This window comes from Phyllostomus hastatus, unplaced genomic scaffold, assembly GCF_019186645.2.
Source record: "Phyllostomus hastatus isolate PE091 unplaced genomic scaffold, TTU_PhHast_1.1 phas_contig_36, whole genome shotgun sequence".
Taxonomy (NCBI): Eukaryota; Metazoa; Chordata; class Mammalia; order Chiroptera; family Phyllostomidae; genus Phyllostomus; species Phyllostomus hastatus.
The window spans coordinates 4,124,324-4,137,270 of record NW_025333862.1 but is presented as its reverse complement, the minus strand read 5'-3'; the positions used below and the strand labels follow the sequence as shown (position 1 = coordinate 4,137,270).

General features: G+C 54.0%; 1 protein-coding gene across 2 annotated transcripts; it reads left to right on the top strand.

Annotated features, from left to right (window-relative positions):
* The first annotated feature begins 1,137 nt into the window (after positions 1–1,137).
* On the top strand, positions 1,138–6,199 carry KISS1 (KiSS-1 metastasis suppressor). Of its 2 annotated transcripts, XM_045841579.1 has the most exons (4): positions 1,138–1,229; positions 2,736–2,790; positions 3,591–3,725; positions 5,892–6,199. In XM_045841579.1, the coding sequence occupies exons 3-4, from the start codon at positions 3,623–3,625 to the stop codon at positions 6,155–6,157; spliced, it is 369 nt and encodes a 122-aa protein (XP_045697535.1). In that variant the 5' UTR covers positions 1,138–1,229; positions 2,736–2,790; positions 3,591–3,622; the 3' UTR covers positions 6,158–6,199. The 2 variants fall into 2 exon arrangements, with proteins under 2 accessions (XP_045697535.1, XP_045697537.1); XM_045841581.1 differs by lacking the exons at positions 1,138–1,229; positions 2,736–2,790 and adding an exon at positions 3,281–3,402.
* The last annotated feature ends 6,748 nt before the right edge of the window (positions 6,200–12,947 follow it).

Sequence of the window (12,947 nt, the reverse complement as noted above, 5' to 3'; positions counted from 1 at the left end):
CCCTGTTAGCAGGAGGCATTACACAGGAGATGGGTATAAATCCTGCGTACTGCGGGGAGCGCTTCTCGGCCGTTAGGTGGACGTCTGCACAGCGCACCTACCGGGTAGAGCCTGCGCTGGCGGAGTTTGCTGTCTGAGGGTGAAGACATGGCCTCTGCCCTCAGACAGCCCCAGTCTGACAGAAGAAATAGCCTCTGTTCTAGGGAGCCTCTCATCCACAGGTAAAGAGTATTACTGCATGCCCAAGAAAAAGACGAGAGTCTATTGCAATGGATACATTTAGTAAATATCTTTGAGGGCCCTCTATGTCTGTACTGAGCAACAAAGTGGGTGCTGAGGGTACAAAGGGAAGGAGATCTGTCCCTACCTTTAACACAGGGTACACAGCAATTACAAAACGCTGTGATCACGGGTGCCAAAGACACAGAGGAGGGAGTAGCACCTTCCAACATGCCATTGCCTGGAAGTCCTTCTCTGCATTCCCTTAGCACTGCCCAGGTACATACACCTTCTAGAGCTACCACTGGAGCCTGCTTTCTTAGACAGCTGCTTGCAGATCTGTCTCGCCCACCTGACCGTGTCTTCTTTACCTCAGAGCCCTGCGTGGAGTAAGTGCTCAGTAACTGTCTCGGGAAGGAAGAGAGGAAAAAGGAAGGCACCTGCCATCACAGATTACAGCCCAGGAGCCCCCTTCTGCTCTGAGCTGGGCTCATGCAGGGAACCCAGAGCTCCGGGTCCCCTGTGGCCTTCTCCTCTCCCTCGTCCCTTTCATGGTGCTCACTTCACAGTGGGTGTATTGGTGGCTCTTGTCTGGAGGGGGACCAATTCATACTGACCCCTCACCACATTCTTCCTCAAATAGTCCTTTTCAACATTGATTGGAGCATCGTGGTCTCCTGCTGTGTGATCTGGGGTCGGGGGGCAGAACAGAAAGAACTCAGAAAGCCAGCCTTGGAGGGTTCTGGAGGGGAAGAAGAGGCTGATTTCGGTCATGAGAGCCAGGAGGCGGGAGACAGCGGTCTACCTCCAGAGGGAGACAAAGGGGGGCCTATGCCTGGAGACGTCACCCTGGGCTTTATAAAAGGGCCAGGGATGTCATCAGAGAGCTGGCAAGAGCGCGGCCAGCTCCCTCCCTACGGGTGTTCACCCACCTAAGTAGTGTCATCACCAGAGACCCTGTGGAGCAGCCACCCTGCCAGGACCCCGGACAGGACCCAGGACAGAGCCAGGTAGGCACACTGTGGCATCCACACTTTGGGGAGGGTTCTGTCCAGGCCCAGGGAGGCTCCCCAGCTGGGAACAGGAACTTAGTTCCAAGACTGTTGTGTCCCAGGCAGGCAAAGGGGCCTGATCAGTTGGCCAGATTATTCTGGGGTATCTGGGTAAATACATTGACTTGCATTGTATTTGTGAAGTCGGGACCCTCTCAAGGACTCCTCTTACTGTGGCAGGAATAATTGCAATGAATGAAATGCGATTAATTGTAATTATTGAATGAACTTTGTGGCTGGGATTAGAAGCCACAGGAACTTTTGGAGGGAGCCGGGGAACCACTCAGGGCTCATGAGCTCAACGGGTCTCTTCTGAGCAGTTCTCCCAACTTATGCCTGGCAAATACAAACCCAGCTAAAGAGCCCTGCATGAGCTGCTACCCTGCTGACACCCTGCTAGACCCCTGCACTAAGAAGGTCAACCTAGAACAAAGCCATCCCAGGATAGAAGCCATCGCACTTCAAAAGCTTTCTGGCCATGCCTGAAATTTCTCTGTTACTAGGCACGAAAGCCCCTGAGATAGGGGAGCCACAAAAATTACCCACAGCAGGACAGCCACTGTGGCCCCTTGGAAGCTGATGATTCTTTTCTAAGCAATTAATTTCTACCACATCTGTTAGGAGTTGGGAGAAGAGGTGTGTGTGTGTGTGTGTGTGTGTGAGAGAGAGAGAGAGAGAGAGTATGTGTGTGTGAGATTGTCTGTATGGTGGGAACAAGTGGTGGGGAAAACCACACCACTCACATGGCACCACGGCAAGTGCTATCTATGATGGGGGTGGAGGTGATGGGGTGAGGCCAGAGGAGCACAGAGGGGGCCCTGCCATTCCAACCACACAGCCCACATACTGCTCCCTTCCTCACTCATCCTCCTGCTTTTGCAGAGCCGCCAGAATGCTCCATCTGAAATGCAGGTCTACACGCATTCCTCTCTGTCTCAGACCCTCTGGGGTGAAGCCCCTGTGTGGCCCCATCACTCCCTCCAGCAAAGCCTGCCCTCCTGGCATGCTTCAGGGACTGCAGTTCCCTCCACACCCAGCCCTGGCTGCCCTTCCTGCCTTCCGTAGGAGCCTTTATTCATCTGCCTAACTTTTGCTCAGAAACTCAGCTCAGGGTCCACGCCCTGCAGGAAACCCACCTGGGCCCTCCAGGACAGGCTCCCATAGTCTCCAAAGACCCCTGTGCACTCACACACCTCCAGCCTGTCATTTACGGTGTTATTTGTATGTGGTCTGCTTAGGACTCAATTTCTTGTGCTAGACTCGAGATGAGGGTTGAGCAGCTGACAGCAACCCTGAGTCTTATGTAGCACCTGTGCACCCTAACCCGGCACAGCACCCAGGCAGTATGCAAGGAGTAATTTCCAAATTAAACTGTGTGTGCACAGTCTGAAGCCACGAAAAATGATTTTATGCTCTTCTCTCCAATAAATCAATCCCTCTAATCCCTGCCCCACCTTAATGCAGGTGCAGAAAGCTGTGGTCCGGGATTCAGGGTGTCACAGAATCAAAGTCTGCAAGGGTAAGTGGCCATCTGCGGGGACAGTTGGTGGCCACTCTGACCCAGTGGTCTCACTTTGCAGGGGGAGCACCAAGCCCCAGAGGTGGGGGTGACTCACTCCCGTCTCTCAGAGAGGGCTGGCAGACCTGGGGCCAGATCCAAGAGCTTCTGATCTCACTTCAGAATTCCTTCCCTCCACCCCATGCCTGGGTCCTGAAGGGAGCAGGAAGGGGACAGGGAGTGGGGTTATGGAGGGGGCTGAAGGGCACACGTGGTGGTCCTGACCGCCCACCGGCCCCTCACACGACCCCAGAGTGGCTCCGGCCTTCAGAGCCGGGTCCACGCCCTTTTGGCTCCACGCCCTTTTGGCTCCACCTGCAGCTCTCCTGCCTCCGCATCATTTGTTTTTAATCATGTTTGTTGGACACTCTCCAAGTGTCTGACGACTTTTTTGAAGAGAAATTAGACTTGGGAGCTGGAAGAGATGGGAGGGGGACAGGAAAGGAGATTCAGAGTTGTGGCCACTTTCTAATCTGAGCAGTCCTGCCCCTCTCACCAATAGGGATCCCTCCTTCTTCCCTATCCTGCGTGGCCTCCAGGAAGCCCTCCCTGATGATCCTCACCTAGCACGAGGTCAGCTTTGACTACACTGCGCAAGTGGTCTCAGTCCCATCTCCACCATATGTCTGTACAGACTCATCCCTCCGCTGGGGCCCCCAGGGCAGGGGCATCTCCTCCCCTCACACTGGGCTGTGCCCCAGCCCCCAGCCCAGGCCTGTGCCTGACCTAGTCCTGCTTCCCTCTCTCTGTCTCGGCTTCAGGACACTTCTAGGACCTGTGCCTTCTCACCAGGATGAGCCTACTAGCTTCTTGGCAGCTGATGCTTTTCCTCTGTGCTATCTCCTTCAGGGAAACCTTAGAAAAGGTGGTGCCCATGGAGAATCCTAGATCCACCGGTATGTGTTGTCTGGGGAAAAGGGCGGAAGGGAGCAAGTGAGTTGTTTCAAAACGAAACTTACCACATTTTTCAGATTATGGCTAGGGGGTTGATATGGGTTAAACAATGTGTTTAGTGGAAACCCAAAACTGGAACATGCAACTCCTCTGGCGGCCCCATTAACCTTATAGGTTAGGGTTGGCTTACCTGCTATGGGCGGCAGAAGGCTCCCCCTGGTCCAGGTGCTTGCTGACCACCATGCTCCTTCCTGGTTTTCTCACAGTGTGTGCTCTGCTCCACGCTAGTCACCCCTCTGAGCAGATCTGTTGGGGAGGAATTTACTATGCAAGTTTCTTTCATCAGTGTCCTCAGTCCCATTATGGGGCATTTGAAAAAACAGAACCTAAACAAAAGGACAGATCCTGTCAACCTCGTCAGCTTATGATGGCACGGATGAGCTACAGAGACTGAGGCCCCGAGATGTAAGGATGCTCCCCAGTCACTCAGCCAAAGGCTGCAGAAGCCAGCACGTGTGGGAGCTCCCCGAGAGGATGTCTCTGAGTGGCACCAGAGAGAGCAGCGCTGCCCCCACGCCAGGAGCTGTGGGTATATAACACTGCTGGGTTCAGCTTTCTGGGCACACTGGAAGCAGGGCTTAGCCTCCTGGGACTGCAGCTCCTCTGGCTACGGGACCGGGGGCACGGAGCATATCTGCACATGTGGAGTCACTGTGCCTGTAAAATATTCGGAAACAAAGAGAACATGGCCCCAGTGTCCTTTGCCAAGAGTGTTTTCTCTCCTGGGATCAGACGTCCTTTCTGGGTGAAAATGACCTCACCACTGTCCCGGGGACATTGCGTTTGCCGACTGTGTTTTGGCAAAAGGCTTTAGAGGAGGCCACAAAAGGCGGCCCCAGAAGTGCTTTTGCTGCTGGGAGAGCGGGTGTGACTGGGAATGAAACCACCGCCCCTTCCCATCTCAGCCAGGCCCCGAGTGGAGTGGCGTGGGAGGGCCCTCCTAGGAAGACTGTCGTGAATTCTGGGCCACACCCACACCCCTCTTCTCCAAAGCACGCCAGGCCATTGAGGAGTGGGCCTCACAGCCAACCACCCCTGCAACACGCACCCACTCACACACATTAGGGGCCGCATTTCCGCTAATCTCTTGCCAGGACTGGCTGGGTCGTTGTGTACTCAGAGCTCATTGCACTATTTTACTGCCAAAATTACAGTGCACTTAGTGAGTCTCGTATGTGGAATGCCTTCCAAGTTAGCCTTGTTAGCCCTCAGTATAAAGAGGAGAGATTATCCCCAAAATGTGGGAAGTGAACTGGTTAGGGTGACCCTGATAATTTTCTGGTTTTCACTGAGTCCTTATATAGCTTATTTAGGGGGCTACCATTATCGGGGGTTGTGGGGGCACCATGATCTTAGCCTCACTTTCTTGGTTTCTGTAACTACAAGATTTCGTTAGCTTTTGTGCGGTTAACGAGTGTTTACTGAGGCCCTCTGATGCGTGAGGCCCCCTTGCCAGCGCTCCGAGCGGCAAGGAGATGAGTGAACACGGCCCCACCTGCCCAGGGACACACCGTCCAGTCGAGGAGCCTGACGCAGAAACCGGGCAGAAGGCCAGCCAGTGAGCCGGGCTGAACTTCTAGCAGATATCTGAGTTTTCTTTATTTCCAGGCTCTACCCTGTTTGATTCCTAAAAGGAAGTAACTTCTTTTTAAAAAAGATTTCATTTATTTATTTTTAGAGACAGGGGAGGGAGGAAGAAAGAGAGGGAGAGAAATATTGCCGTGACAGAAACACCAATCAGTTGCCCCTTACACCTGACCAGGCACTGAACCAGCCACCCAGGCACATACCCTGACCGGGAATTGAACTGGCAACCTTTTCCTTTGCGAGTGGATGCCCAACCAACTGAGCCATACCGGTCAGGGCAGGAAGTAATTTCATATAAAAGATAGTAAAGATAATTCTGGGAAACATTTACAATCAAAGCTGTGTTGAAAGCAGGAGGAACAAATGGCCTAACTACCAAGCTCAGATGCAGGTGGTCCCCGCTGGCACTGAGCTCTGAGTCTCCTGGAGGCCAAGGAACAAATGGAAGGACAGGATGAGGCTTCAGGCAGGTGTTCAAGGAGGCTCTCCTGGCTTGGTCTCACCCTATGACTCTGTCCTAGGCCAGCAGCTCAGCCCCCTGCCGCTTTTGGCCACCTGGGAGCAGAGCCCACTCTGCAGAGTCCGAGAGAGTGAAGTGGGGTCCCAGAGGCCAGCCTCGTGCATGCCCCGCAGCCGCCTGATCCCAGCCTCTCGGGGCGCAGTGCTGGTGCAGCGGGAGAAGGACCTGCCTGCCTACAACTGGAACTCCTTCGGACTGCGCTATGGCAGGCGGAGGGCAGCGCCCCAGAACATTGCCCAGGGACAAGGGACTTCCAGCCTGGACTGACAGGGCCTCTGGGCACTCAGAGTGGGAGAAGGGGGCAGGGAATGGGAGGGGGCCTCGAGTTTCCGGTACTGAATCAATAAAGGAAATGCCACCAACTTGCCCACCTGTGTGTGATTTGTGGCTAACTTTTGCAAGCAGTGCTGATAAGACTGTTCCCCTTCTCTCCTCAAATGGCTCTTCAGCTGGTTCTGAGATGATTTTAATATTATCAAGGGCAGTGATCTTCAAACTAGAGGTGGTGAAGGACCAGGTTGTTTTTTCCCAGGGCAGATCAATACTTCACACACACACACACACACACACACTCCCTCTCTCTCTCTCAAAAAAAGTGAAAAATTTAAAAATAACGAAAGAAAAGCCCAAATTAGATGCTGCTTGGGTGTTTCAGCAATATCACATTTCTAGCCCAGATGTCTTGATTTTGGACTTCCCAAAACCCAGAACTATGAGAAATAACTGTTTGCTATTTAGGTTCCCCAGACAAGGACATGTTACATAAGTAGTATTCCATAAATTCCATAGGAAAAGAACTTAGCAAAACAAAACTGGTGATGCAGCCAGATAACAACTGAGGTTTGGGAAACTGAGGCCTGCACGAGAAGGTTCCAAGGCCTGTGCTGGGTCGGGAAGCAGCTGGAGTTGGAGGAAGCAGTGTGTGTGGTGGAAGCTCTGCCTCCCAAAGACCCAACAGCAAACTTGCCGATGGAAAGGAATCCCGTAATTGCCCCAGGCCAGTTCCTGCAGCTCCCAGTGGAAGCCACTCAGGGGATCTGATCCTGTAAATATGCAAGATCTGGTCCTTGGATGGGGAGCTACATCCTAGAAGAGGCTGCCAAAAACTACTGTTCTTCCTACCAGCGCTCAGCCAGGCTAGACCAGGTGCGGTGGCAGCAGCAATGGCCTCATCAGAAGACCCCAGGGACCAGAGAGCCAGCCCCAAAGTCACGGGCCTTAAGACAGATCTGGGCAGCAGTCCAGGCAAGAAGTGGGCCCGCCATTGAAAGGCTGTCCTCACAGCCCATTATCAACTGTGCTTGCGGGAAACAGCTCTCCCTGGCAGCATCCCCATGCTGCCCCAAGCCCCTAGTTCCAACCTAGGACCTGTCACCCCTCCAGTGAAGACCTACATCTTGCTCTGTGGGGACAGCCAGCCCCATCTGACCCAAGAGGCCCGCTGGGTGGTGGGCGCCTTGCCCAACTTCATCCCCCAGTCAGTCTACTCTGCCCCCCAGGACACTCCTGAAGCCAAGGGGGCCCCTTGAAGACGGTGCCTATGAGGTCTTCAGTTTGGGGAACAGTCATGGGCTCGCTCAAAGCCTTTTCCTCCTGGGTCTGTTGTAATGCAGACGAACTGGAAGAGCCTGACCATGGGAGGACGGGGTCAGCAGGCCAGGCTCAAGGTCCAGGGGCTGCCATTCCCAGAGCCTATGCCTTTTTGCCAGGACCTGCAAAATGCCAGGAGGCTTACATTCTTGGAGGAGGGGTATGAGGTATGGGGAGGGGAGGGAAGAAGGGTTAAACAACCAAATAAAAATTATTTTGAACAGTGACCCCCAAAAATCGAGTTTCCATAAAGTTTTCTAAATGCTATCCTCTTCATTCTTAGATTTGCAGGGGCACATGAGCCACAGCCCACACTGTGCAAATCCCTGAGCTAGGCCAGTGAGAGGCGGATGGCTTAAGTGCCTTCCCCTTCCCCAGGGAAGTTCTCAGCCAGTTGGACAGCTTGATCTGGAAGATGATGCCAGTTGCTGTCCTGTCGACTGAGGCTTAAATGTCACCCCATCTTCATAGTCAGATCTGTGCTGGGTGCTCAGCCCCAAGACACAGAAGTACCATTCTGTGTGCAAGAGATGTCAACGAGCACCTGGGTTATCCAATCCCCTCCCGACGGGAGTCCTGGATGGGTCAGGTACTTTACACATATCGCTCACTCCTCTGCATGCTTATAACCACCCAGGGAGCTGGCATGGTATACCCACTTCACGGGTAAAAGACCCTGAGGTTCAGAAAGATAACTCTCAGCCAGTGAGAGGCAAGGCTACTCAGGGTTCTGACTCCAGAGCTGGGCTCCCCCACTGCACCGTCATGCCTCTCTGAAATGGCAGGGTTTCACCTCAGCCGTGGTGGCCGTTAGGAACGGCATGTCTGCTTTGTGGGGACATTTCTGCGGGCCCCAATAGTTGGGAAGTTGGAATTTCTGGAGGGCAGAGTAGAGTTTGTCAGTAGGGAAACTCCAGAAAAATCCCTCCTCCTGCCCGCAAGAAAACCCAGCTGTTACTTGACAGCAACAAGCTACCTCTGCATGGTCTAGGATGAAAACATTCTTTCCCACAAGGGTTATGGGGATGCTTACCATCCTCTGAAGCACCACAGTATTCCACCAATCACGGAAACCAGAACTCCATAGATTGGAGTCAGAGCTTGTTGCTATGGCAATGAGATAGGCTGCCATGGAAACAAGACAACCTGTCCCGGCCCATCTCTACCCTGAAACAGTTCCCAGGACCTCTCAAATTACCGATACCGCTGTGAGCTCCTGTCATCACATGGCATGACAGGGGGGCTGTTTCTATTTGGAAGGGCACTGCATCCCCTCAAGCACCCTGGGGTATCTCCACCTCAGGGAGAGGGATCGTAAACCCAACACCCATTTCGTTAAGTGAATTATCTCCTGCTCCCTGGAGCAGTCTGTCCTTGGTGAAGACTGTGTGGTAGGAAGAGGCTGATGGGTCTGCGAAATCCACTCTTAGCCAGCCTCATTTTACAAAATTCCCGGTGACCCCCCTCATACCCTTCCTCAGAGTCTAGGTTAGACACATGGGAGGCGGAAGCATGTGAGTGCACGCGTGTGTCGTTTTGGGGGCAGGAGAGCGAAACGCGTTCTCTGGCATGAGAGGCGCACTGTGGGTGTGTGAAAGGGGTAACCACGAGAAACTGTGCACATGTCCACAGACATGTGTCTGGGTGACCCCGTGTGGGGGGTGGGCCCTTCTAACTACATTTTGGGCCTTATCAGCTCCCACTGCAGCCCAAGTCTCTCCAGGACTCAGCAGGCAGCGGGGGTGGGGGGGGGAGCTGGGTCTGCCTGTCCCATGCTCCTTGTCCCAGGACTACTGCCTGTGAGACTCTGGGCTTTGCAGTTCTTGGACCACGTCTTTGGTTTCACGATGCTCCAGCCTGGCTCTGAGCCCGCCCCCTGGACTGGAGGGAGGGTGCAGGGCAGGTTGGAGGCTGTGAGGGACCATGAGTGTTGCTGGCACCAGGGACTCCCATTCCCCCTCCTTAGACTGCCTGAGTGGGCTGAGAGCTAGGGCACAAGGTTCTCCTGCCCCAGCCCCAGTGCCTCCCTGAGTTCTCCATGTCATTACTCCTTCCGGAGGGTCCACCCACACAAGACAACCCTGGCTGCTTATTAAACTGCATTCTGGGTCTTTCTTTTCCTCTCAAGGCCCCATCTGCTCTCTCTGCAGAGCTCAGTGCCCCCATCTAATTGAAAAATTCCTCAGAGGAGCCAGCTGGAGCCTAAGCATGAAGCGGGGAGAGGCACAGGTGGAACAAAGCCACGTCCATTTTTTTTTATCTTCTGCTTCCCCATTTCCTTTTTATGAACAGAAGCAGGACTGAGCCAGAGATGTTTCGCTTCCCAACTCCAAGCCTCAATAAGTCCAATTCCCACCTCTTTACCTCCTTCCCTAGGGCAGTGACCATGGCAACTGTTCTCCCCGAGACGAAGGGTGGCCAGGCACAAATCCATGCCTGTTTCAAAGCAGCACGAATCAGGCTTTTCCTGCAACCAGCATTCTCTCCCCCGGCCCTTGTCTTCTGCTGGCCACTCTCAGACTTCATCTAAACACTGGATCTTCCCAGGGTCATCGTACAGCAAAATGGGATTTGGGGCCATTTTTAGAGAAACCCTGAGCACCACTTGTCTAGAGACACCACGTCCCTCCCCCACCAAGTCCCTGCCCCCACTCCACACGCCCAGCCATGGGATCTGAAGAGAGATGCAAGCACCAGGCTCCAACTGGATTTATGTATCTCCTGACGTCGTGGGTCTGCTCCACTGGGAAAGGGCAAGTACCACGCAACCCTTCCCTCTGCGTCTCCTTGCTTCACTTCCTTTGACCTCGTGGTGACGCAGCCAGGGGCCCGGACGTGGGATCCCAGGGAGCCTCTGTGAGAAAAACTGGACCCCAGGGCTGAGGGGACTTGGGAGATGACCTGATAAGGGTCCCTACCCACTTTCCCTCCCACCCCACAGCCTAGGTCCCTGGAGAGGAGAGCCTCTCGGGTGGTTCCACCTCCCCTGCAGCCTTCTCCCTACCCTGACACTAGAAATGGCCGAGTAACAGGTCAGAAAACACAGGGCCCTAAAATCCCAGAGCTCTGTTGCAGGTCAGAGCTTACCACCTCACGGGCATTCACTCTGCTGGGCAGTGCTGGCTGCTAGGTATTTCTTCCTTAGAACAGACTCTCCTGGCCACTCCTTGGGCCTCAGGCTGCACAAATAGGCCTCCCTGGCTCTGCTTCCCTTGGAAAATCCTCCCAGGGCTTTATGACCCTCTGCAACCGAATGGAGAAGGTGGACCAAGAGAAGCACTTGAAAACAGCAAGGAACGGCTGCCTCTTGCCCAGGCTCTGAGCTGGAATGTCAGGAAAAACACGAGAGATTGTTGTTTCTGGACCTGTTACCCTCTGAGGGGGTGATTCCCTTTCCTCTCCCCTGGTCCCCTGCAACACTGGCGTATAATTTGACTGTACCTCACATTGTTCTCTCTCTGTCCCGGTGCGGCAATTCACACTTATTCACACTTGGCCCACTGCTGCTCTCGGGGCCAGCATCACTGCACACACTGGCAGGAGGCAGGAGGCAGGAGGCAGGGCTGTGGGGAGGGGCAGAAGCCTGGGTCCACAGAGGGGGCCTAGACCTGCCAGCAGGACCCCTTGGCCCTGCTGTTGCCATAGAAGAGAGCTGACTATTGACCTCGAACGTATGTGAGGGTCTTGTGCACTGCACTGGATGTCTAAACTACAACTGGGTTAGGACTTACAAAATTTCTTCTCCCTGCCCTGGCTGGCATAGCTCAGTGGATTGAGTGCGGGCTGCGAACCGAAGTGTCGCAGGTTCGATTCCCAGTCAGGGTACATGCCTGGGTTGCAGGCCATGACCCCCAGCAACCGCACATTGATGTTTCTCTCTCTCTTTCTCCCTCCCTTTCCTCTCTAAAAATAAATAAATAAAATATTTTTTTAAAAAATTTCTTCTCCCCTCCAGAGAGCTCTGTGGGGTTAGCTGCACTCTCTGCAGCTCAGCCCCTGCTCAGCACCACTCCTGTGAATCCCATTGGCTCTGCCGGTCACCTCTGACACCCATGGCCACAGAGCGGGACTAGCAGCTGCAAGGTGGGGCACTCAGCTTGCCCTTCTCTCAGCTCTCTGAAACCTCAGCTTCCTGCCTGAACAGTGGGGATGCCAGTGCCCACTTCGTAGGGCTGCTGTACTTCCTAGCACACTGCAGGTGCTCAGTAGGTGCTCAGTAAACTGCTGGTGTTGTTGAAGTTCTGATGCAGCTTCCAGGTTGACCCCATCTCCCCACCTGCTCTCTATCCTGGCTCCTTGCTCCTTCTGCTCTAGGGTTAGAAGAGAGGGGAGGGAATGGAAGGATGGGAGGTCAGTCACTTTCACTGGCCACGACAGGTCATAATCTTGAGGGGGCCTGTTGGTGAGGAAGGAGACAATATCACCCTTGAGCCACTCTCCTGAGATCCCTGACAGACTCTCCATCAGATGAGGGCCTCAAGGGGGGGACAGGCGAGCTTCTGGGGCAGGGCACCCATCACCTGGGCAACTGGACTCACACATAACACAGGATATGACATGGGAGATGCAAGTGTCCACTCTGCTACTTTCCATCTGTGACTGAGGGCACATTACTTATCCCCCTAGGTCTTGATTTCCTCCTATGTTCCAAGGATACTGGTCCACTCAGCTTCCAGGGCTGAGGTAGACATGGGGAAAAGACTCCTCCTTCCAGGCCCTTGATTTTTGCCTTGGACTCCTTCCCCTCTCTCACTTGCCTCTGTGATTACTGGACTTGCAGGTCTCACCCCATCACTTCTCAAAGGCTGTGGCTTCTGGCTTACAGCCTTCCTCCACCTGACACCCTTTGCAATCCCCCCGGGTGACATCACCACCCACACAGACAGTGAGGGCCAGCACCCTAGCTCCTTGGTTTCCTGAGTGTCCTCCTTGCAGGGGCCTCGCCCCACCCCACTCCACTCCACTGTAGCCATCCTCCCCCACATCCTGCTCTAGATTTGTCATCGCAACTGCCTCTCTGAAGAGACTATCTCAAAAGCTCAGGTCTTGACCAGCTCTCTGCCTTCCAGCTTTATGCTGTCAGTTCCCACCACCATGGCTCTTTCCCCTCACCTGTCCGGGTCCTCCGCTTCTTCCAGCTCATCCATCCTGTCCTCTCCTGACTTCCCCCCACACTCACCTTCTAGTCCACAGCTTATTGTTCATTAACACTTTTGCCAGGACCCTCGGTCCCTTTGTCCTTCATCTTTGATCTCCACATGTGGCATCAGCCCAGTCCTCTATGACACCAGCCACATAATTTCCCTGTGTCTGTCCCCAAATAGCCAGGCACTATGGCGGTGGCAGGAGAGGCAGAGAACGGAGCAAACTGGCTTCCTATAAAGTCATGATTTCCAGCCATCTTAATTCCTCCCCCAAATCCCCTTAGTGTTCCTGGTCAGGTTCTTCCCACCTTCCACATTCCATA